This window comes from Pseudophryne corroboree, chromosome 2 (assembly GCF_028390025.1).
Source record: "Pseudophryne corroboree isolate aPseCor3 chromosome 2, aPseCor3.hap2, whole genome shotgun sequence".
In the NCBI taxonomy this organism is placed as follows: domain Eukaryota; kingdom Metazoa; phylum Chordata; class Amphibia; order Anura; family Myobatrachidae; genus Pseudophryne; species Pseudophryne corroboree.
Genome location: NC_086445.1, coordinates 577,320,749 through 577,345,053, shown reverse-complemented (window position 1 = coordinate 577,345,053; position 24,305 = coordinate 577,320,749). Strand labels below are relative to the sequence as shown.

The window sequence follows — 24,305 nt, the reverse complement described above, 5'->3', positions numbered from 1 at the left end:
TATATATATATATATATTTTATATATATATATATATATATATATATATATATATTAGCATGGGTCCGGCACTCCTCGATGGCTTCCACTATTGCATCGGTGCCTTCACATGTACAGCGTGTACAACCATATAGTTACCCAGGTGCGGCACTCGATGTATCACAAACACAGTCTGGAGGTCAATACTGTTTCAACAACGTTTCAATGCTCGCAAGCACTATCGTCAGGTTTATTAGAAAAAATGAGACATTACATACCTTAAATACACGTGCACCCGTGGAAAACGCCGCGCCGGCAGCTGAGGGAAAGCCCTCCTCTTTTTCGGCCACAGCTAATTACGTCATTCTAAAGTGACACCCATCACCATAATAACATATAAACATTTAAAATAACGGACCTGTAATTGCAAAAATACATGGTTGATGTATAGAAACAAACACCTCTATTTTGACTATTAACATTAGCATGCATATATAAGTAATTTTTTCAGTAATTTTTTATCCAAAGCAACTAAAGCTCAGATACTCATTAAGTCCCCGCGGGGCTACTACATCCAGTCGGTGAATCCATTGCACCTCTCTCTGAATTAGTAAACGATTCCTGTCACCACCTCTGACTGGTTTTTTTACCCAGTCGATCATTCTATATTTGATGCAGTCAGAGGTGGTGACAGGAATCGTTTACTAATTCAGAGAGAGGTGCAATGGATTCACCGACTGGATGTAGTAGCCCCGCGGGGACTTAATGAGTATCTGAGCTTTAGTTGCTTTGGATAAAAAATTACTGAAAAAATTACTTATAAATGCATGCTAATGTTAATAGTCAAAATAGAGGTGTTTGTTTCTATACATCAACCATGTATTTTTGCAATTACAGGTCCGTTATTTTAAATGTTTATATGTTATTATGGTGATGGGTGTCACTTTAGAATGACGTAATTAGCTGTGGCCGAAAAAGAGGAGGGCTTTCCCTCAGCTGCCGGCGCTGCGTTTTCCACGGGTGCACGTGTATTTAAGGTATGTAATGTCTCATTTTTTCTAATAAACCTGACGATAGTGCTTGCGAGCATTGAAACGTTGTTGAAACAGTATTGACCTCCAGACTGTGTTTGTGATACATCGAGTGCCGCACCTGGGTAACTATATATATATATATATATATATATATATATATATATATATATATATATATATATATATATATATATATATATATATATATATATATATATATATATATATATATGTGTGTGTGTGTGTGTATATATATATATATATATATATATATATATACACACACACACACACACACACACACGCACTCATACATACAGTACCCAGAGGAACCTACTTTAAAAGAAAGTTTTTGTTGCATTCACCCAAACATTTTCACATTAGCTTTGATGAAAAACATGAAATCAAAATTTGACTACTATTTATCCAGCAATTTTGCCTATGAACAAATGTAAGAGGGTATTGTCTTCATTTTAATCAACAAGCCGTTAACATCGCTCTTATTTTATGTTCAAGGTCACTGTTGGCAGCCGAGACACCTACAGAAAAGTACATGTGGTGTTCCCATGGTTACCAGCCATTGTTTGTGGGCGATACCTCTAAAATGATAGTGGCACTATTATTGACAATGACCAGTAATTGCAATGTACAGTATGTCCTAGATTGAGAACAGCAATACTGTAAAATTCTTGACTGTCGTAATAGAATCACCACTGTAAACTGTGCTTTGTAAAGCTGTGGTAATTTCTCGGGAACAACTTAGACTAATAGAGAGGTAAACACTGACACAGGGAAAAGGATAGAAGGGGAAATAAAGTGTAAGGTGAAAATACCGGGAGAGAATAAATGAGTGAGCTGAAAAATGAGGTGATATAATTAAAAGTTTGACCCTATTAGAGAACAGGTTAGTTTGCAAGACAAAACAAAACTAAAACTATCAATCAACAATTTACCTGTCATGCTCCTTGTCCACGAGATGGTACCTAGCTCTGAATGCCACTAGGTGGGCATAATAGGCAGGTGCTGGGATAGAGACTGATCTCGTGCATCGCACGTATGTGTGGCACAGCTGGTAGGTCAGCAGCTGGAGTTCATCAGCAGTGAAACAGTTATCATCCCACAAGACATGATAGTGAGAAGGCCTGCTAGTACCCTGAGGGAGAAATTTGGGTCAGATCATAAGTTACACTCCATGAGGGAAAATAATAAAACTGATGGTAATTAAAACTATAGGTAATCAAATGCAAAAAAAAAAAGGATCACGTCACTGCGTAAAACTGCAACAATTTTAATGTTTAAAATAGGCACACATGCAGATGTGTCCTCATACATCATTGCTGCTGTTGCGCCAAACAGCCCATGTCGGTGCGCCAGGTCACCAGAAGCTTTACTAGCGTTGGGCGTCATTTCTGACGAAAGTGCACTGTGACTAGGACGCCCCAGCAGACCGTGCTGATTATTTTGATAAGCGACACTTGTATATTGTGTGTGACTAATACCCCTTTTCCACTTACGATCACGGGTCGCAGCCGGGAGCCTGACACGGGAGCTGCCCCCTGCTGCGACCCGTGCTCGTCCCCTTTCCCATCAGCAGTCACAACCCGGCATATGCCGGGTTGGTGACGCTTCTAGTGACGCGGCAGGGGCGGCGCAGGGAGATCACATGATCTCCCAGCGCCGCCCTTCCATACAGTGTAAACGGGAGCCGTGTCGCATCGACACGGCTCCCGTTTACACTAGAACCCTACCCGGATCATTCCCGTGTCCTACCCAGGTAAATAGCCGGGTAGGATTCACGGGTCACTTGATCCGGGTTGACCCTTTTCCACTTGCCAAAAACACGGGTAAATGCGCGCCCCCGTGCATTTACCCGTGTTTTTTGAGCTAGTGGAAAAGGGGTATGAGTCTCTGAATCTGTATATGAAGTGCTGTGGTTTAGCAGCTGCAGCTTATTTCTATCCCAAGTTTCGTTGTGCTTCATATACAGCCTGCTGCGTGGCATACGGAGGCTAGATGTATAAGGAGACATATGTACGTTAACATAGCAAGACAAAAGTATTTTCTTTGTATTATTGATGCACCTGCAACAACGTTTTATAACATGTGTAATATGCGGAATATAACCAAACAAATGACAGGAGGTGGATTACACATCCATGACCAGACACATATGCGCTGTTTATCAGCTTCACTTGCAATTATTTTTATATCCTAATTCACCCAAGATGTCATAAGGTCTGACAGTGATATAGATATAGGTCTTGAAACCTTTTAGTTCTATTTTACATTTCTACCAAACACACACACTAGGACATGTGTCAGCAATTTTTGTATTATATTTGTGGTGTTGCACACTCCTACTTGTCATTGGGTTGTCTGAGATTTGAATAGTAGGGAGGAATTATCCTGAAAAAAAGTGAGGCTACACGCCAGTGAATTGTTGGGTCAAAGCGTGCTCATTTTACAGTGTTTGTCTTCTCTATTTAATAATATAACTCTAAAGTTATATTATTAAATAGAGAAGACAAACACTGTAACATGATAGAAGGAGTAGATGTTTCAGGGCTAAGACATCTTTCTTCAAGTGATGTACAGGTGTATGTGTGGAAATTAAGACTGCAAACTGTAATCAGGTGGAGACAGACAAACATTCTCTGTGATGGAAAATATTTTGTTGCTATATAAATAATAAATATTGTGTCAGTGGTAGTTACTAACAACGTGCAAAAGCCATAGATGACAGACATTTCTGTAACTGTCGTGGTAGCTTAAAAATAACTGACAGTATGGCGTACTAAACATCCCTCGGAGAAAGACTTTACATTTTATTTGCATGTGCACAGTGTTGCCAGATTGGTAATTTGTGTAAAAATAAGATTTTAAACCTACCGGTAAATCTTTTTCTCGTAGTCCGTAGAGGATGCTGGGGACTCCGTAAGGACCATGGGGATAGACGGGCTCTGCAGGAGACATGGGCACTTTAAGAAAGACTTTAGATCTGGTGTGCACTGCCTCCTCCTTCTATGCCCCTCCTCCAGACCTCAGTTAGAGAAACTGTGCCCAGAGGAGACGGACAGTACGAGGAAAGGATTTTTGTTAATCCAAGGGCAAGATTCATACCAGCCACACCAATCACACCGTATAACTTGTGATATACTATCCAGTTAACAGTATGAAAACAACATAGCATCGGTCCAAGACCGATGAGACTATAACATAACCCTTATTTAAGCAATAACTATATACAAGTCTTGCAGAAGTAGTCCGCACTTGGGACGGGCGCCCAGCATCCTCTACGGACTACGAGAAAAAGATTTACCGGTAGGTTTAAAATCTTATTTTCTCTTACGTCCTAGAGGATGCTGGGGACTCCGTAAAGGACCATGGGGATTATACCAAAGCTCCCAAACGGGCGGGAGAGTGCAGATGACTCTGCAGCACCGACTGAGCAAACAGGAGGTCCTCCTCAGCAAGGGTATCAAACTTATAGAACTTTGCAAAGGAGTTTAAACCCGACCAAGTAGTAGCTCGGCACAGCTGTAGCGCCGAGACCCCTCTGGCAGCCGCCCAAGAAGAGCCCACCTTCCTAGTGGAATGGGCCTTGACCGATTTAGGTAATGGCAATCCCGCCGTAGAATGCGCCTGCTGAATCGTGTTACAGATCCAGCGAGCAATAGTCTACTTTGAAGTAGGGGCACCAATCTTGTTGGTTGCATACATGACAAACAGTGATTCTGTTTTTTTGACTGTAGCCGATCTGGCCACGTAAATTTTCAAAGCCCTGACCACATCAAGGGACTCAGAATCCTCCAAATCTCGTGTAGCCACAGGCACCACAATAGGTTGGTTCATATGAAAAGATTACACCACCTTAGGCAAGAATTGAGGATGGGTCCGCAATTCCGCCCTATCCATATGGAAAACCAGATAGGGGCTTTTATAAGACAAAGCCGCCAATTCCGACACTCGCCTAGCCGAAGCCAAGGCTAATAACATGACCACCTTCCAAGTGAGATATTTTAACTCCACCGTTTGAAGTGGTTCAAACCAGTGCGACTTAAGGAAACTCAACACCATGTTAAGGTCCCAAGGCGCCACCGGATGTATAAAAGGAGGCTGAATATGCAGCACTCCCTTTACAAAAGTCTGTACTTCTGGGAGAGAAGCCAATTCTTTTTGAAAGAAAATGGATAAGGCCGAAATCTGAACCTTAATAGATCCTAATTTTAGGCCGAAATTCACTCCAGTTTGCATGAAGTGAAGGAAACGGCACAGATGGAATTCTTCCGTAGGAGCATCCCTGGCCTCACACCAAGAAACATATTTTCGCCATATACGGTGATAATGTTTAGCGGTCACGTCCTTCCTAGCCTTTATCAGCATAGGAATGACCTCATCCGGAATTCCTTTTTCCGCTAGGATCCGGCGTTCAACCGCCATGCCGTCCAACGCAGCCGCGGTAAGTCTTGGAATAGACATGGCCCCTGTTGCAACCGGTCCTGTCTTAGAGGAAGAAGCCACTGATCTTCTGTGAGCATTTCCTGCAGATCCGGATACCAGGTCCTTCTTGGCCAATCTGGAACAATGAGGATTGTTCTCATTCCTCTCCCTCCTACCATTCTCAACACCTTGGGTATGAGAGGAAGAGGGGGAAATACATAAACCGACTGGAACACCCACGGTGTCACTGGGGCGTCTACAGCTACTGCCTGAGTGTCTCTTGACCTGGTGCAATACCTCTGTAGCTTCTTGTTGAGGCGGGATGCCATCATGTCTATCTGGGGCAGTCCCCACTGACTTGCAATCTGTGCGAAGACTTCCCGATGAAGTCCCCACTCCCCTGGATGCAGGTCGTGTCTGCTGAGGAAGTCTGCTTCCCAGTTGTCCACTCCCGGAATGAACACAGCTGACAGTGCGCTTACATGATTTTCCGCCCAGCGAAGAATCTTGGTGGCTTCCGCCATTGCCACCCTGCTCCTTGTGCCGTCTTGGCGGTTTAAATGAGCCACTGCGGTGATGTTGTCTGACTGGATCAGAACTGGTTGGTCGCGAAGTAAGTTCTCCGCCTGACGTAGGGCGTTGTATATGGCCCTCAGTTCCAGGATATTGATGTGAAGACAAGTCTCTTGACTTGTCCAGAGTCCTTGGAAGTTTCTTCCCCTTGTGACTGCTCCCCACCCTCTGAGGCTCGCGTCCATGGTCACCAGGATCCAATCCTGAATGCCGAACCTGCGTCCTTCCAAAAGGTGAGCACTCTGCAGCCACCACAGGAGAGATACCCTGGCCCTGGGGGACAGGGTGATCAGCTGATGAATTTGTAGATGTGATCCGGACCACTTGTCCAATAGGACCCATTGGAAAGTCTTTGCATGGAACCTGCCGAAGGGAATGGCCTCGTATGTTGCCACCATTTTTCCCAGGACTTGAGTGCAATGATGCACAGACACATGTTTTGGCTTCAATAGGTTCTTGACTAGAGTCATGAGTTCCTGAGCCTATTCTATCGGGAGAAAAATACGTTATGGTAAGAACTAACCGTTGATAACGTGATTTCTCTTATGTCCACAGGTATCCACAGGATAACATTAGGATATTGTCGAGCGACAGCGAAAATGGCACCAACACGGTCACGAGCTTTCTGGCCTCCCAGGATGCATTGGGACCTCCACTATATAGTCCCGCCCACTGACTCAGGATTGCACAGGAGGACCTTTCGCCCGAAGTCTGCGTCATGAGAGGCAAAAGTATCCAAGGCATAATGTCTGATGAATGTGTTTATGGAAGACCATGTGGCTGCCCTACATATCTGTTCTGCTGAAGCACCCTGCTGTGCTGCCCAAGAAGGACCTACCTTACGCGTAGAGTGTGCAGAGACATTAGCCGGAATAGGGACATCTGCATGAGAATAAGCTTCTGATATTACCATTCGGAGCCATCTCGCCAGCGTCTGTTTACTAGCAGGCCAACCTCTCCTATGGAATCCGTAGAGGATGAAGAGGGAATCTGTTTTCCTGATGGCACTAGTACGATCTATGTAGATTCTTAAAGCCCGGACCACATCCAGCGACGCTTATCCCACAGATAGTCCCGATATCTGAAAAGCTGGGACTACAATTTCTTCATCCAGGTGAAACTTTGATACCACCTTTGGAAGATAGCTAGATCTCGTTCTGAGACTTACATGATAATGCTCCTAAATCTGACACTCTTCTGGCTGACGCCATTGCCAGTAAAAAAAGAACTTTAACCCTTAACCACTTAAGATCTGCTCTCTCAAGTGGTTCAAACAAAGGACCCTGGAGAAATTTAAGAACTAAATTCAAATCCCAGGGAGCTGCAGGAGGAACAAAAGGAGGTTGAATATGTACTACTCCTTGGAAAAATGTACGTACATCCTGTAAATCAGCAATCTTCTGCTGAAACCATACAGTCAACGCCGAGACTTGCACCCTCAAGGAAGCAACTTTCAACCCTTTCAACCCTTTATCCAATCCTGCCTGAAGGATATCCAAAATCCTAGCTACTTTAAAAGATCTCGGATTGTAATTTTTTCCAGTACACCAGTGAATATAGGCTTGCCATATTCTATGATACACACGGGCCGAAGAAGGCTTTCTTGCTCTAAGCATGGTTTGGATTACTTTTTTTTCGAAAATCCTTTAGCCTCTAAGATAGAGGTTTCAACAGCCACACCGTCAAAGATAGGCGATCCAGATGACTGTGATAACAAGGACCCTGCATTAACAGATCTGGACGTTGAGGGAGCAGTATCGGTGCTTCCACTGACATTCTCAACAGATCTGTGTGCCTTCTTGGCCAAGCTGGAGCTATTAGAATAATTGCTCCTTTTGCCTGTTTTATCTTTCTCACTACTCTGGATAACAGAGATATTGGAGGGAACAGGTATGCCAGCTGAAACCTCCATTCTACTGACAGTGCGTCTACCAGGACCGCTCCTGGGTCCCTTGTTCTTGATCCGTACCTCGGAACTTTGTTGTTTAGACGAGACGCCATAAGGTCTATCTCCGATAGACCCCATCTGTTCACCAGTGTCTGAAACACTTCTGGGTGTAGTGCCCATTCGGTTTCCTGAATGGTGTGCCGACTGAGAAAATCCGCTTCCCAATTTAGTACACCCGGAACAAATACTGCTGTCAATGCCGGGAGATGGAGTTCCGCCCATTTTAGAATGGGAGTTACTTCCTCCAGACTCTTGCTGTGAGTTCCTCCTTGATGATTGAGGTATGCTACTGCCGTCGCATTGTCTGAGCAGATCTGGACTGGTCTTCCTTGTAGATTGTCCTTTGCCTGAACTAGAGCCAAGTAAACGGCCCTTATCTCCAACAGATTTATCGGCAGGCGACTTTCCCTTGCGTTCCACTTTCCCTGGAACCATAGGCTTCCGAGTACCGCCCCCCAGCCCTGCAGGCTGGCATCTGTTGTCAGGACTTGCCACTCTTTTATCCAAAAGGGTCTCCCCTTGTTTAAATGGTCTGTCTGTAGCCACCACGCTAGAGACCTTTTTACATTTATTGGAATCTTTATCATCTGCTTCTTTATCGTCTGATGATTTCCGTTCCATTTGGTCAGAATAAGGTGCTGCAATGGTCTGGAGTGGAATTGCGCATATTCCACCATGTCGAAGGTTGATACCATCAGACCCAACAGTCGCATTGCTGCATGGACTGACTTTGTCTGGGCTTGCAACGCTTCGTGAGCCATGACCTGCACCTTGACTATCTTTTTCTCTGGTAAGAGAACTTTCTGTAGGTCTGAATCCAATATGGCCCCCAAATGAACCATCCGCTGTGACGGATTCAGGGACGACTTCTCCCAATTTATGAGCCACCCGTGTCTCTGTAAACAAACTATCGTCTGTTGAAGATGGCTCAACAGTAAATCTTGCGACTGTGCTAAGAGTAACAGGTCATCGAGGTATGGGAATATTCTTATCCCCTGCTTGCGCAGACAAGCTGCCATAACCACCATGATTTTGGTAAACACCCTGGGTGCTGTAGCTAGCCCGAAAGTCAGAGCTTGGAACTGGAAATGTTCCTGGAGGATGGCAAACCTGAGGTAACACTGATGTGACAGTGCTATAGGCACATGTAGGTAAGCATCCCGTAAATCCAGAGATACCATGTAATCTCCCGGTTCCATAGCCAACATTATGGAGCGTAACGTCTCCATGTGGAACTTCGGGATCCATATGTATTTGTTCAACATTTTCAGATTTAGAATTGGTCGATATGACCCATTTGGTTTCTGGATTAGAAATAGATTGGAGTAATAACCCTGTCCCTTTTGTGATGGAAGTACTGGGACAATCACACCTGACTGCAGTAATTTTTGGACTGCTTCTTGCAGGGCATTGGCCTTCGACTCTATACGAGACGGGCTGGTGCAAAAAAATCTTTGAGGAGGCTGCCTCCTGAATGGGAACCCATACCCCTGAGATACTACCTTCTGCACCCAGGCATCTGCTGTTGACTGTTGCCATATGTGTGCAAATTGAAGGAGTCGGCCCCCAACCCTGGAATCCTCCAGGCGGAGGCCCGTCTCTTCAGGCTGACTGTTTCTGTTCAGGTTTGGAAGCTGGCTTTTTGCTAGCCCACTGCTTCCTACCCCTGGATTTAAACTGGGGTTGCTTAGGCTCCTCTTTAGCTTTTGCTTTGCTTTGCCAGCGAAATGAGCAAAATTTTAAATCCTTGGACTTGGGGTTATAAGCAGCTGGAAATCTGACCTTTTTCGATTCAGCCTCTGATTCTAGGATATCCGATAAAGGTTTTCCAAATAATATATTACCGAAAAAGGCAATGCTTCCAATTCTTTCTTGGACTCCGCATCTGCCTTCCAGGTCCGTAGCCAAACTGCTCTGCGAGCGACTACTGTCAAGGCTGAAGCTTTAGAAGCAACTGTGCCTACATCAATTGCTGCTTCTTCCAAATACTGGGCAGATTGTCTTAACCAGCAAAAACGATCCTCTTGCTCCCTAGTAGGAGAAGGGATGTCATTCTCTAGTTCCTCTAATCATTCGCCCATTGCCTTTGCTACCCAGGCCGAAGCCATAGCAGGTCTTACCACTGCTGCTACTAGAGAAAAAATATTTTTCAAAAGGCTATCTACCCTTCTGTCTGTGACATCATTTAGTGAGGTAGATGACAGTGGTAAAGCAGATTTATGCACGAGTCGCAGAACATGTGCATCTACTTTTGGAGGAACTTTTCTTTTCGAACAATCCACAGCTGGAAATGGATAAGAATAATCCCATCTCTTAGGAATCTTATACTTTTTACTGGGCGCTGCCCAAGACTCATCCATCATTTCAGTCAACTCATCTGACGCTGGGAATTCAGCTTTCACTGATTTTGTTCGTTTAAATACAGGTGCTTTAGATTTTAACACTGTCTTGGCTAGCTCTTCCAACGAGAGAACAGCTTTCACAGCATTAATAAGTTCAGCTACATCATCTGAACTAAAACTCTGCGACTGATCATTATACGGAGTCGAATCTATTGTCTCATCGTCCGATGTATCATCTTGTGTAGTCTGCCACATAGATGTATCTGTCTTAGTCTTAACCAGTCTCTTGGTTGCTTGTAGAGGCTACTGGAACCAAGCCGTAGGAAGGGAGCTGCATGTATGGGTTCATAGTGTAACCTAACCCCTGAGGTGGTGCTACTGTAGTTAACTTGTCCACTATAGAAGATAGAGTCTTTGCGAACATATTCCATGGTGGCTCTGTTGGTGGTTGAACCAACTCCTGTCTTTTACTTCGCTGAAAAGCGAAACAGTTTGCACACAAACCCTCATAACCAATTGATTCATATCAATTACCCCTGACTTACAAGATAAGCATGTTAGGGCTATAGGAGTGCTTGATAAATTCTCCTCATCACTTTTTCCGCTCACAGACATGGTAATAATCTGTTATTGACTACACAATTTTGTGACTGAAAAACACCCTATATGTCAGTATATAGAGGTGAGATCAATCTGACCACAGTGCACCTGATTTGAGGGTCAGAACAGGACTGACATTACACAGTAAAGTCAGCACACATACTAGCAGTCAGTCACATGTTAAAGCATTAGACATTGTCATATGAGAATACAACCTCCATAACAACTTATACATAAGTAGGAAAATTGTACTTCTGTTTTAACTGGCTCTTTTTTTCAACATAACATGCAGAAAACACAGTAATATACAGGTCTCATATGCAATAGGTACTAAAAATTAACAATGCATACTAAAAAGTAGAAGGAATTTTTAGTACTGTATACCCTGACTCCGGAGAGCGGGATACAGGGAGACTCACCACACTTCCATATCCAAGCAAATACGCTCGTAAGACGCCGAGTGGATTCAGACGCTACTGGTGTACACTGCCACTCTTGGTAACTGATAACGGACACGGACGCTCACCAACGGACACGAACGCTGAGCGACTTCCACGTGTATGCAGACGCTAAGGCCTGCGACTCGGTCTGGCGGGTTTTATCTCCAGTGTACACAACCGCAGCGTCTAAGCTGCGACCGAGTACCCTTGTGGTAGCGTCTGAGCCGGAAGTGAGGTCATTCAGTTCATGAAACGAGACACGCGGGAACTGGCCATGAACTAGGAGGAGGGACGGCCAGGAGAGAGTCTGAATCCCCCCGTTGACTTAAACTCCCAGGATCGCGGCCTCTACCTAGTCCTGGCGCCTATGATCCCCGGAGCGTAGCGCTGTCACACTCGAGATGTTCGGCGCATCAACACACTGTTTGTAGTCTCCACCAAATCAGTGTAGCTGTGTCCTGACCCCTCTAGTAAGAGGAAGTCCATAGACTCACCGTCTCCCCATGCTCCGGCCACAGCCTGGTTACGTCTGCTGGACCTGCTAGAACATCCGACACAGACGCCCGTCGAGACAGCACTGATACCCGAAGGTAAGCGTTGTTGCGACCCGGTGGGGAGTTGTTGGAGCGACTCTTTCTAATATGCGTTTAAGACGCTGTTAAGAGAAGTCGCTCAAAAAAACAATATAGTAAGTCTATAAAAAATAAAATAATAAAAGCTTTAGGCTGCTTTATTCACAGCAGCCCTGTGACCATGCGGCTTCCTGCAGCACCAAGCAAAAAACTGATCTGACTGAGTCAGTAGGCGGGACTATATAGTGGAGGCCCCAATGCATCCTGGGAGGCCAGAAAGCTTGTGACCGTGTTGGTGCCATTTTTGCTGTCGCTCGACAATATCCCAATGTTATCCTGTGGATAATCCTGTGGATCCAGCCAGAGAAAAACCTTTTTCTGGTCTGTGTCCAGAACCATGCCCAAGAAGCTCAGACGAGTCGTAGGAACCAGCTGCGACTTCGGGATATTGAGAATCCAGCCGTGTTGCTGTAACACCTTCACTGAAAGTGACACACTGTTCAGCAACTTCTCTCGTAATCTCGCTTTTATGAGGAGATCGTCCAAGTACGGGATAATTGTGACACCCTGCTTGCGCAGGAGCACCATCATTTCCGCCAATACCTTTGTGAAAATCCTCGGGGCCGTGGAAAGCCCAAACGGCAACGTCTGAAATTGGTAATGACAATCCTGTACCGCAAATCTCAGGTACGCCTGATGCGGTGGATATATGGGAACATGAAGGTATGCATCCTTTATGTCCAGGGATACCATAAAATCCCCCCCTTCCAGGCTGGCGATGACCGCTCTGAGCGATTCCATTTTGAACTTGAACCGTTTTAAGTATAGGTTCAGGGATTTTAAATTCAATATGGTTCTGACCGAACCGTCCGGTTTCGGAACTACAAACAGGGTGGTGTAGTATCCCTTCCCTCTCTGAAGTAGGGGAACTTCGACCACCACTTGTTGAAGACACAATTTGTGAATAGCATTTAACACTATCTCCCTTTCCAGGGGAGAAGTCGGTAGAGCCGATTTGAAAAACCGGCAAGGAGGCACCTCTTCGAATTCCAGAGAAACAATTTCTATTGCCCAGGGATCCACCTGTGAGTGAACCCAGATGTGGCTGAAAAGTCGAAGACGTGCCCCCACTGGGGCGGACTCCCCCAGCGGAGCCCCAGCGTCATGCGGTGGATTTTGCAGAGGCCGGGGAGGATTTCTGTTCCTGGGAACTAGCTGTGCTGTGCAGCTTTTTACCTCTGCCCTTACCTCTGGCAAGAAAGGACGATCCACGCACTCTTTTGCTTTTATTTGAACGAAAGGACTGCATTTGATAATGTGGCGCTTTCTTAGGTTGTGAGGGAACATAAGGCAAAAAATTCGATTTACCTGCCGTAGCTGTGGAGACCAGGTCCGAGAGACCTTCCCCAAACAATTCCTCCCCCTTGTAAGGTAAAACCTCCATATGTCTTTTTGAGTCGGCAACACCTGTCCACTGCCGGGTCCAGAGGACTCGTCTAGCAGAGATTGACATAGCGTTTATTCTGGAACCCAGTAAACTAATGTCTCTTTGAGCATCCCTCATATATAAGACAGCATCCTTTATATGGCTTAGGGTCAATAAAATAGTATCCTTATCTAGGGTCTCAATCTCCGCCGATAAGGAATCTGTCCATGCTGCTACCGCGCTACAAACCCAGGCTGACGCAATTGCCGGTCTGAGTAATGTACCAGAATGTGTGTTGTGTGCTTGCGGTCTGCAGGATCCTTGAGGGTAGCCGTATCTTGTGATGGCAGCGCTATCTTTTTTGACAAGCGTGTCAACGCTTTGTCCACCTTAGGGGATGATTCCCACCGTACCCTGTCCGTTGGCGGGAAAGGATACGCCATAAGAATCCTTTTGGGAATCTGCAGTTTTTTGTCTGGAGATTCCCAAGCTTTTTCACATAATTCGCTCAACTCATGTGAGGAGGGAAAAGTTACCTCAGGCTTTTTTCCCTTATACATGTGCACCCTCGTGTCAGGGACAGGGGGTTCCTCTGTGATATGCAATACTTCTTTTATTGCAATAATCATATAGCGAATACATTTAGCCACTTTCGGCTGTAACTTTACATCATCGTAGTCGACACTGGAGTCCGAATCCGTGTCGGTATCAGTGTCTGCTATTTGGGATAGTGGGCGCTTCTGAGACTCTGAAGGTCCCGGCGACATAGGGACAGACACGGGTTCACTCCCTGACTTTCCTTAGCCTCAGCTTTGTCTAATCTCGTGCAATAAGTTCACACTAGCACTTAAAACATACCACATATCCACCCAGTCAGGTGTCGGCACCGCCGACGGAGACCTCACATTCATACGCTCCCCCTCCTCTCTAGGTGAGCCTTCTACCTCAGACATGTCGACACACGCGTACCGACACCACACACACAGGGAACCTCTTATCTGAAGACAGTTTCCCCACCAGGCCCTTTGGAGAGACAGAGAGAGAGTATGCCAGCACACACCCCAGCGCTGTATGACCCAGGAGAAAAACACAATAATATTATGTTTACCCAGATAGCGCTGTTTTACATATACAATATACGCCAATTTTGTGCCCCCCCTCCTCTTTAAAACCCTCTGTCTACCGTGGCATAAGCAGGGGAGAGTCCGGGGAGCTTCCTCTCAGCGGTGCTGTGGAGAAAAAAATGGCGCTGGTGAGTGCTGAGGGAGAAGCCCCGCCCCCTCGGCGGCGGGCTTCTGTCCCGCTGAAAATCTCAACATTTGGCGGGGGCTCTTATATATGTACAGTGCCCAGCTGTACATATACTTATTTTTGCCAAAAGTGGTCTATATGCTGCCCAGGGCGCCCCCCCTGCGCCCTGCACCCTTACAGTGACTGCCGTGTGTGAGGTGTATGGGAGCAATGGCGCACAGCTGCAGTGCTGTGCGTTACCTCAGTGAAGATCATGAAGTCTTCTGCCGCCTCTGAAGTCTTTTCTTCTCATACTCACCCGGCTTCTATCTTCCGGCTCTGCGAGGGGGACGGCGGCGCGGCTCTGGGACGGACGGCGAGGGTGAGACCTGCGTACCAATCCCTCTGGAGCTAATGGTGTCCAGTAGCCTAAGAAGCAGAGCCTTGAAACTCACAGAAGTAGGTCTGCTTCTCACCCCTCAGTCCCTCGATGCAGGGAGTCTGTTGCCAGCAGGCTCCCTGAAAATAAAAAACCTAACAAATATACTTTCTGTCAGGAAGCTCAGGAGAGCTCCCTGAAGTGCACCCATCTCCTCTGGGCACAGTATCAAACTGAGGTCTAGAGGAGGGGCATAGAGGGAGGAGCCAGTGCACACCCAGACCTAAAGTCTTTCTTAAAGTGCCCATGTCTCCTGCGGAGCCCGTCTATCCCCATGGTCCTTACGGAGTCCCCAGCATCCTCTAGAACGTTAGAGAAATGGGTATTTTGCAATGACGTTTCCACAACTCGTGCCCCTCAAAGCTTGGATTTGCACCTCTGAACTAAAATCTGTGAGTCCATAGGTATGGTAAGTGCAGTATATAGATGCACTTACTCCTGGAAGTGAGATGATCGCGCTTAACTGACCCATCAACTTGTGTTTTTATTTATTTATTTTTTACTTTTATCAAAAGTATTTATTGAAAAAATGTTTCAAGAAGGGAGTACAGAAAAAGAAAAGGGATGGGGAGAGTGAAGGGGAACACAAACATGGAGCACGGAATGCACAAATTGCTGAACAGTAACAAAAAGAATAAAATCAGAGAACATAACATACTGTAACAAACATAGGAACATATTAAAATGTACAGATATCGGAAGAACATTAGTCAGCTTTATTCCAACTAAACTGAAGAGGGTTAGACTTAGATGGTTGGGATACATATTGAGTGCCTCATCATCGGTCACATACTCATGCCAAGCCATCCACTTCATGATTGGAGAAGAGGCTGAGGAGGAGTACGGTTTCCAGGGTAAAATAAAAATTTACTTTATGGAAATCTCTAAGAATAGGAGGAGGATGGGTCTGCATCCAAAACTGGGCCAAAGTGGTACGTGCTGCAACGCAAATATTATTATTATTATTATTAATTATTATTACTATTATTATCATAGTTTATTTATATGGCACCACAAGGGTTCCGCAGCGCCCAATTACAGAGTACATAAAAAAATAATCAAAACAAGAAAACAGCAACATACAGTTGAAGACAATATAGGACATGTACAGGGTAACTAAACATAGCTACATCAGAAGATGATGCTGAAATAAGTATCAGGTGGAAGAAGACTGCTGGATTTGGTGCAGATGAAGATTATTAAAGTAAGAAAAGGATAAGCACATGAGGGAAGAGGGCCCTACTCGTGAGAGCTTACATTCTAGAGAGGAGAGGTAGAAAAGACAGGGGTGACACAGAGGGGTAAACAGAGAGCGTTGAACAGAGGATCAGGATGAGATTTGGCTGGATTTGGTGAAGAAGTGGCTCTTGAGAGCCCATTTGAAGTTTTGTAGAGAGGTGGAGAGTCTGAGGGGGAGAGGTAGGGAATTCCAGAGAGAAGGAGCAGCACATGAAAAATCTTGGAGGTAGGAGTGGGAAAAAGTAATCAGTAAGCAGGAGGGCCTGCGTGCATTAGCAGGGCGAAGAGAACGGGTGGGAGTGTGGCCAAGTACATATCTCTGATCAGGCAGGATAAATGTGTAACAAAGCCAAAGATGGGGAAGGGGTCAAAGACCTGACTGGTAAAAACACCACTTCCCATAAATTATGGAGAAGGGGACAAGACCAAAAAATATGGAACACATAGCGGAACTGTGAGGAGGTAGGCTAATACTTTGAATACTAGAACGTATACAACCTGTTGAATTTCCTGTGGTCATTTACCGCAGCTAATAACATTGCTGGGGCTATGCAATTAATCTCAATAAGCCGGCGTGTGCCAGGCTTATTGGTGATTTTGTTTGCCTGCCTCAGGCAGGCGAAACAAATTCCATGAAAACCGCCTTGTTTTTACGCGAAGGAAAGGATTTCTAAACAGTTAATATAGATCTGGATTTATCTGAATATTTTTTTAGGGAAGATGAGCAGGATTGTATGGAAAAGGTACATGAGTTTAGGGAGAAGTGACATTTTAAACCCCGCTAAGCAGCAAAACCAAGAAATTTCATAGGAAAGCCAATATTTAGTTAAAACCAACAGGTGCTCAATAAGGGGAGGTAGGTTCACCTCAAAAACAGAAGAAGGGAGGTATATGAGTGCCCAGGTATTGCATAGAAGTACTTTGACAATTATAAGGGTATTGAGAACGAAGAGAAGAAACATCAGAGTCAGCAGGTAAACCCTCAGTTTTAGTCATGTTCAACTTCTAGTAGAAAGCTACATTTTAACTCTGCAGTAGGCTGTGCAAGTGAGAAGGAAAAGTGACGGGTGACAAAAGGGACATCGTCCGCGAACAAAACTTGTGAATTCTCTCCAAAAAGGAGAAGTACTGGAAAACCTGAGATTATACATAAACATTGTGCTCAAGACATTACGTAACCTAACAAACTCTTTTTATACACTACCAAATTATACATTTAAATCTCAAACATAACATGAGGATTTAGACATGTGTATTGAAATATTAATAAAAACAATTTTTAGATTTGGTAAAGCAACCAATAGTTGGCACATCACCTGCATGTAACGCTCTTACAGGTTTCCCTCATTATTTAACCAATTTGGATGTCAACTATGATCTAGTTCCCTACGCTATAGGAGATGTATTGCTTTCCACAAATATAGCACAAAAATATCTATACATTACACTACTGGTACCTCTAGTTCTGCAATAAGAGGCAGACTGCTTTACGTACCAGATATGTATTTGTATGGATCAATCACTAAGGGCCGTATTCAATAGCTGTCGGGTCCTTTCTGACGGAAAGAACCTGACAGCACTCTATTCAATGCCGGGCCAAACCCAACAGGTTTGGCCCGTTCTTGACAGCGTCAATACAACTTTTTTAAAAGTCGGATTGACATTGTCGGAAACGAGGCTTAAACCTGTCGGGTTTGGCCTCGCTTCCGACAATACAAGCGGATCGGTGGCTGCATTCCAACAGCTTTCCAACAAGTCGGGAATTCCTGACTTGTCGGAAAAAACGTCCCCCTAATCCAGAGGTTCCCAAACTGTGTGCCGTGGCTCCCTGGGGTGCCTCGGGACACTTGCAGGGGTGCCCTGGGTTAGTGGTCCAGGACTAATTAAAATTATTAATTGTCAATATAATAGGCAAAACCAGTGCTGGTGGCTGCCAGTCATAAAATATGTGGCCAAACAGAAGCAAATCTTGTCCCTCACCACACAACTGACCCTAAGGATGACATATAAACACAATCTACTTAATGTAATATTTCTTTCTAAATTTCTCAATAAGACATTTTTGGCCTAGGGGTGCCGTGAAAAAAATTCAGATATTCTAGGGCGGCGTGATTCAAAAAAGTTTGGAAACCACTGCCCTAATCAATAGGTCGGAACTCCTTCCGACCTAAATCTGTCGGAAGCTTCCGACAATTATTGAATATACCCCCAAGCCAAAATTAGTTAGGTATATAGAAATGGGTCTGGGACTCCAGGTCGACAACAAAAAGGTCGACACACCTTAGGTCGCCGCCAATTGGTCGACACACCTTAGGTCGACATGGACAAAAGGTCGACAGGCACGAGGTCGACATGGAAAAAATAAGAATTTACTTACCGATAATTCTATTTCTCGTAGTCCGTAGTGGATGCTGGGGACTCCGTCAGGACCATGGGGAATAGCGGCTCCGCAGGAGACAGGGCACAAAATTAAAAGTTTGACCACTAGGTGGTGTGCACTGGCTCCTCCCCCTATGACCCTCCTCCAAGCCTCAGTTAGGATACTGTGCCTGGACGAGCGTACACAATAAGGAAGGATTTTGAATCCCGGGTAAGACTCATACCAGCCACACCAATCACACTGTACAACTTGAGATCTGAACCCAGTTAACAGCATGATAACAGAGGAGCCTCTGAAAAGATGGCTTCCAACAATAATAACCCGATTTTTGTAACAATAACTATGTACAAGTATTGCAGACAATCCGCACTTGGGATGGGCGCCCAGCATCCACTACGGACTACGAGAAATAGAATTATCGGTAAGTAAATTCTTATTTTCTCTGACGTCCTAAGTGGATGCTGGGGACTCCGTCAGGACCATGGGGATTATACCAAAGCTCCCAAACGGGCGGGAGAGTGCGGATGACTCTGCAGCACCGAATGAGAGAACTCCAGATCCTCCTTAGCCAGGGTATCAAATTTGTAGAATTTTACAAACGTGTTCTCCCCTGACCACGTAACTGCTCGGCAGCGTTGTAATGCCGAGACCCCTCGGGCAGCCGCCCAAGGTGAGCCCACCTTCCTTGTGGAGTGGGCATTTACAGATTTTGGCTGTGGCAGGCCCTGCCACAGAATGCGCAAGTTGAATTGTGCTACAAATCCAACGAGCAGTCGTCTGCTTAGACGCAGGAACACCCAGCTTGTTGGGTGCATACAGTATAAACAGCGAGTCAGACTTTCTGACTCCAGCCGTCCTTGAAATATATATATATATATATATATATATATATTTTTTTTTTTTTAAGGCTCTGACAACGTCGAACAACTTGGAGTCCTCCAAGTCGCTAGAAGCCGCAGGCACTACAATAGGTTGGTTCAGGTGAAACGCTGATACCACCTTAGGGAGAAACTGAGGACGCGTCCGCAGTTCTGCCCTGCCCCAATGGAAAATCAGATATGGCTTTTGTACGAAAAAGCCGCCAATTCTGACACTCTCCTGGCCGAAGCCAGGGCCAGTAGCATGGTCACTTTCCATGTAAGATATTTCAAATCCACCGATTTGAGTGGCTCAAACCAATGGGATTTGAGGAATCCCAAAACTACATTGAGATCCCACGGTGCCACTGGAGGCACAACCGGGGCTGTATATGTAGTACTCCTTTGACAAAAGCTTGGACTTCAGGAACTGAAGCCAATTCTTTCTGGAAGAAAATCGACAGGGCCGAAATTTGAACCTTAATGGACCCCAATTTGAGGCCCATAGACAATCCTGTTTGCAGGAAATGTAGGAATCGACCCAGTTGAAATTCCTCCGTCGGAGCCCTCTCCTTCAGGATCCGGCGTTCAACCGCCATGCCGTCAAACGCAGCCGCGGTAAGTCTAGAGGTAGAGTGCACGGATCCTCCGTGCGCATCTCTTGAAGTTCCGGGTACCAAGTCTTTCTTGGCAAATCCGGAACCACGAGTATCGTTCTTACTCCCCTTCGCCTTATAATTCTCAGTACCTTGGGTATGAGAGGCAGAGGGGGGAACACATACATTGGCTGGTACACCCATGGTGTTACCAACGCATCCACAGCTATTGCCTGAGGGTCTCTTGACCTGGCGCAATACCTGTCCAGTTTTTTGTTGAGGCGGGACGCCATCATGTCCACCTTTGGTTTTTCCCAACGGTTCACAATCATGTGGAAGACTTCTGGATGAAGTCCCCACTCTCCCGGGTGGTGATCGTGTCTGCTGAGGAAGTCTGCTTCCCAGTTGTCCACTCCCGGAATGAACACTGCTGACAGTGCTATCACATGATTTTCTGCCCAGTGAAAAATCCTTGCAGCTTCTGCCATTGCCCTCCTGCTTCTTGTGTCGCCCTGTCTGTTTACGTGGGCGACTGCCGTGGTGTTGCCCTACTGGTTCAACACCGGCTGACCCTGAAGCAGAGGCCTTGCCAGGCTTAGAGCATTGTAAATTGCCCTTAGCTCCAGTATATTTATGTGAAGTGAAGTCTCCAGGCTTGACCACACTCCCTGGAAATTTCTTCCCTATGTGACTGCTCCCCAGCCTCTCAGGCTGGCATTCGTGGTCACCAGGACCCAGTCCTGAATGCCGAATCTGCGGCCCTCCAAAAAGGTGAGCACTCTGCAACCACCACAGAAGAGACACCCTTGTCCTTGGAGACGGGGCTATCCGCTGATGCATCTGAAGATGCGATCCGGACCATTCGTCCAGCAGATTCCACTGAAAAGTTCTTGCGTGGAATCTACCGAATGGAATCGCTTCGTAAGAAGCCATCATTTACCCAGGACTCTTGTGCATTGATGCACTGACACTTTTCCTGGTTTTAGGAGGTTCCTGACTAGCTCGGATAACTCCCTGGCTTTCTCCTCCGGGAGAAAAACCTTTTTCTGAACTGTGTCCAGAATCATCCCTAGGAACAGCAGACGTGTCGTCGGGCTCAGCTGGGATTTTGGAAAATTTAGAATCCACCCGTGCTGTTGCAGCACTACTTGGGTTAGTGCTACACCGGCCTCTAACTGTTCTCTGGATCTTGCCCTTATCAGGAGATCGTCCAAGTAAGGGATAATTAATACGCCTTTTCTTCGAAGAAGAATCATCATTTCGGCCATTACCTTGGTAAAGACCCGGGGTGCCGTGGACAATCCAAACGGCAACGTCTGAAACCGATAGTGACAGTTTTGTACCACGAACCTGAGGTACCCTTGGTTTGAAGGGCAAATTGGGACATGGAGGTAAGCATCCTTGATGTCCAAGGACACCATAAAGTCCCCTTCTTCCAGATTCGCTATCACTGCTCTGAGTGATTTCATCTTGAACTTGAACCTTTGTATGTAAGTGTTCAAAAGATTTCAGACTTAGAATAGGTCTCACCGAGCCGTCCGGCTTCGGTACCACAAACAGCGTGGAATAATACCCCTTTCCTTGTTGTAGTAGGGGTACCTTGACTATTACTTGCTGGGAATACAGCTTGTGAATAGCTTCCAACACCGTCTCCCTGTCGGAGGGAGATGTTGGTAAAGCAGACTTCAGGAATCTGCGAGGAAGAGACGTCTCGAATTCCAATCTGTACCCCTGTGATACTACCTGCAGGATCCAGGGGTCGACTTGCGAGTGAGCCCACTGCGCGCTGAAATTCTTGAGACGACCCCCCCACCGGACCTGAGTCCGCTTGTAAGGCCCCAGCGACATGCTGAGGACTTTTCAGAAGCGGGGGAGTGCTTCTGCTCCTGGGAAGGAGCTGCTTGCTGCAGTCTCTTACCCTTTCCTTTGCCTCGGGCAGATATGAATGGCCTTTTGCCCGCTTGTTCTTATGAGAACGAAAGGACTGAGGCTGAAAAGACGGTGTCTTTCTCTGTTGGGAGGTGACCCGAGGTAAAAAAGGTGGATTTTCCGGCTGTTGCCGTGGCCACCAAGTCCGATAGACCGACCCCAAATAATTCCTCCCCTTTATACGGCAAACTTCCATATGCCGCTTGGAATCCGCATCACCTGACCACTGTCGCGTCCATAAACTTCTTCTGGCAGAAATGGACAGCGCACTTACCCTTGATGCCAGAGTGCAAATATCCCTCTGTGCTTCTCGCATATAAAGAAAATGCATCCTTTAAATGCTCTATAGTCAATAAAATATTGTCGCTATTCAGGGTATCAATATTTCCAGTCAGAGATTCCGACCAAACCCCCCCCAGCACTGCACATCCATGCTGGGGCGATTGCTGGTCGCAGTATAACATCAGTATGTGTGTATATACTTTTTAGAGTATTTTCCAGCCTCCTATCAGCTGGATTTTGAGGGCGGCCGTATCAGGAGACGGTAACGCCACTTGTTTTGATAAGCGTGTGAGCGCCTTATCTACCCTAGAGGGTGTTTCCCAGCGCGCCCTAACCTCTGGCGGGAAAGGGTATAATGCCAATAACTTCTCTGAAATTAGCAACTTCCTATCGGGGGTAACCCACGCTTCATCACACACTTCAATCAATTCATCTGATTTCAGGAAAAACTACAGGTAGTTTTTTCACACCCCACATAATACCCATTTTTGTGGTACTTGTAGTATCAGAAATATGTAACGCCTCCTTCATTGCCGTGATTATGTAACGTGTGGCCCTACTGGAAAATACGTTTGTTTCTTCACCGTCGACACTGGAGTCAGTGTCCGTGTCTGTGTCTGTCGACCGACTGAGGTAATGGGCGTTTTAAAGCCCCTGACGGTGTTTGAGACGCCTGGACAGGTACTAATTGGTTTGCCGGCCGTCTCATATCGTCAACCGACCTTGTAGCGTGTTGACACTATCACGTAATTCCATAAATAAAGCCATCCATTCCGGTGTCGACTCCCTAGGGGGTGACATCCCATTACAGGCAATTGCTCCGCCTCCACACCAACATCGTCCTCATACCTGTCGACACACACGTACCGACACACAGCACACACACAGGGAATGCTCTGATAGAGGACAGGACCCCACTAGCCCTTTGGGGAGACAGAGGGAGAGTTTGCCAGCACACACCAAAGCGCTATAATTATACAGGGACCACCTTATAGTAAGTGTTTTCCCTTATAGCAGCTTAATATATAATAATATCGCCCAAAAAATGCCCACCCTCTCTGTTTTAACCCGGTTTCTGTAGTGCAGTGCAGGGGAGAGCCTGAGAGCCTTCCCACCAGCGGATCTGTGTGGGAAAAATGGCGCTGTGTGCCGAGGATAGGCCCCGCCCCCTTCACGGCGGGCTCTTCTCCCGGTTTTTTCTGTAATCCTGGCAGGGGTTAAATACATCCATATAGCCCAGGGGCTATATGTGATGTATTTTTAGCCAGTAAAGGTAATTACATTGCTGCCCAGGGCGCCCCCCCCCAGCGCCCTGCACCCTCAGTGACCGCGGTGTGAAGTGTGCTGAGAGCAATGGCGCACAGCTGCAGTGCTGTGCGCTACCTTAAGAAGACTGGGAAGTCTTCAGCCGCCGATTTCTGGACCTCTTCTCTCTTCAGCATCTGTAAGGGGGCCGGCGGCGCGGCTCCGGTGACCCATCCAGGCTGTACCTGTGATCGTCCCTCTGGAGCTAGTGTCCAGTAGCCTAAGAAGCCAATCCATCCTGCACGCAGGTGAGTTCGCTTCTTCTCCCCTTAGTCCCGCGTTGCAGTGAGCCTGTTGCCAGCAGGACTCACTGAAAATAAAAAACCTAACAAACTTTTATTCTAAGCAGCTCTTTAGGAGAGCCACCTAGATTGCACCCTTCTCGGCCGGGCACAAAAACCTAACTGAGGCTTGGAGGAGGGTCATAGGGGGAGGAGCCAGTGCACACCACCTAGTGGTCAAACTTTTAATTTTGTGCCCCGTCTCCTGCGGAGCCGCTATTCCCCATGGTCCTGACGGAGTCCCCAGCATCCACTTAGGACGTCAGAGAAAGGTCGACATTATAAAAATAAAAAAAAAATTGTGTCGTTTTCTTCATACAGTGACGGGGAACCCCACTTAGTGCACCGCGTTCGCTCGCCATGCTTCGGGCATGGTGCCTTCGCTCCGCTACCGCTTGGCACAGATTACCGTTC

General features: G+C 46.2%; 1 protein-coding gene across 3 annotated transcripts in view; it reads right to left on the bottom strand.

Annotated features, from left to right (window-relative positions):
* LOC135036672 (protein argonaute-3) overlaps window positions 1-24,305 on the bottom strand; it is a 239,215-nt gene that overhangs the window by 19,663 nt on the left and 195,247 nt on the right. For all 3 annotated transcript variants that reach the window (XM_063954469.1, XM_063954470.1, XM_063954471.1), the window contains one exon: window positions 1,966-2,165. In XM_063954469.1, the coding sequence (XP_063810539.1) occupies window positions 1,966-2,165 (200 nt within the window). The remainder of the gene's footprint in view (window positions 1-1,965; window positions 2,166-24,305) is intronic.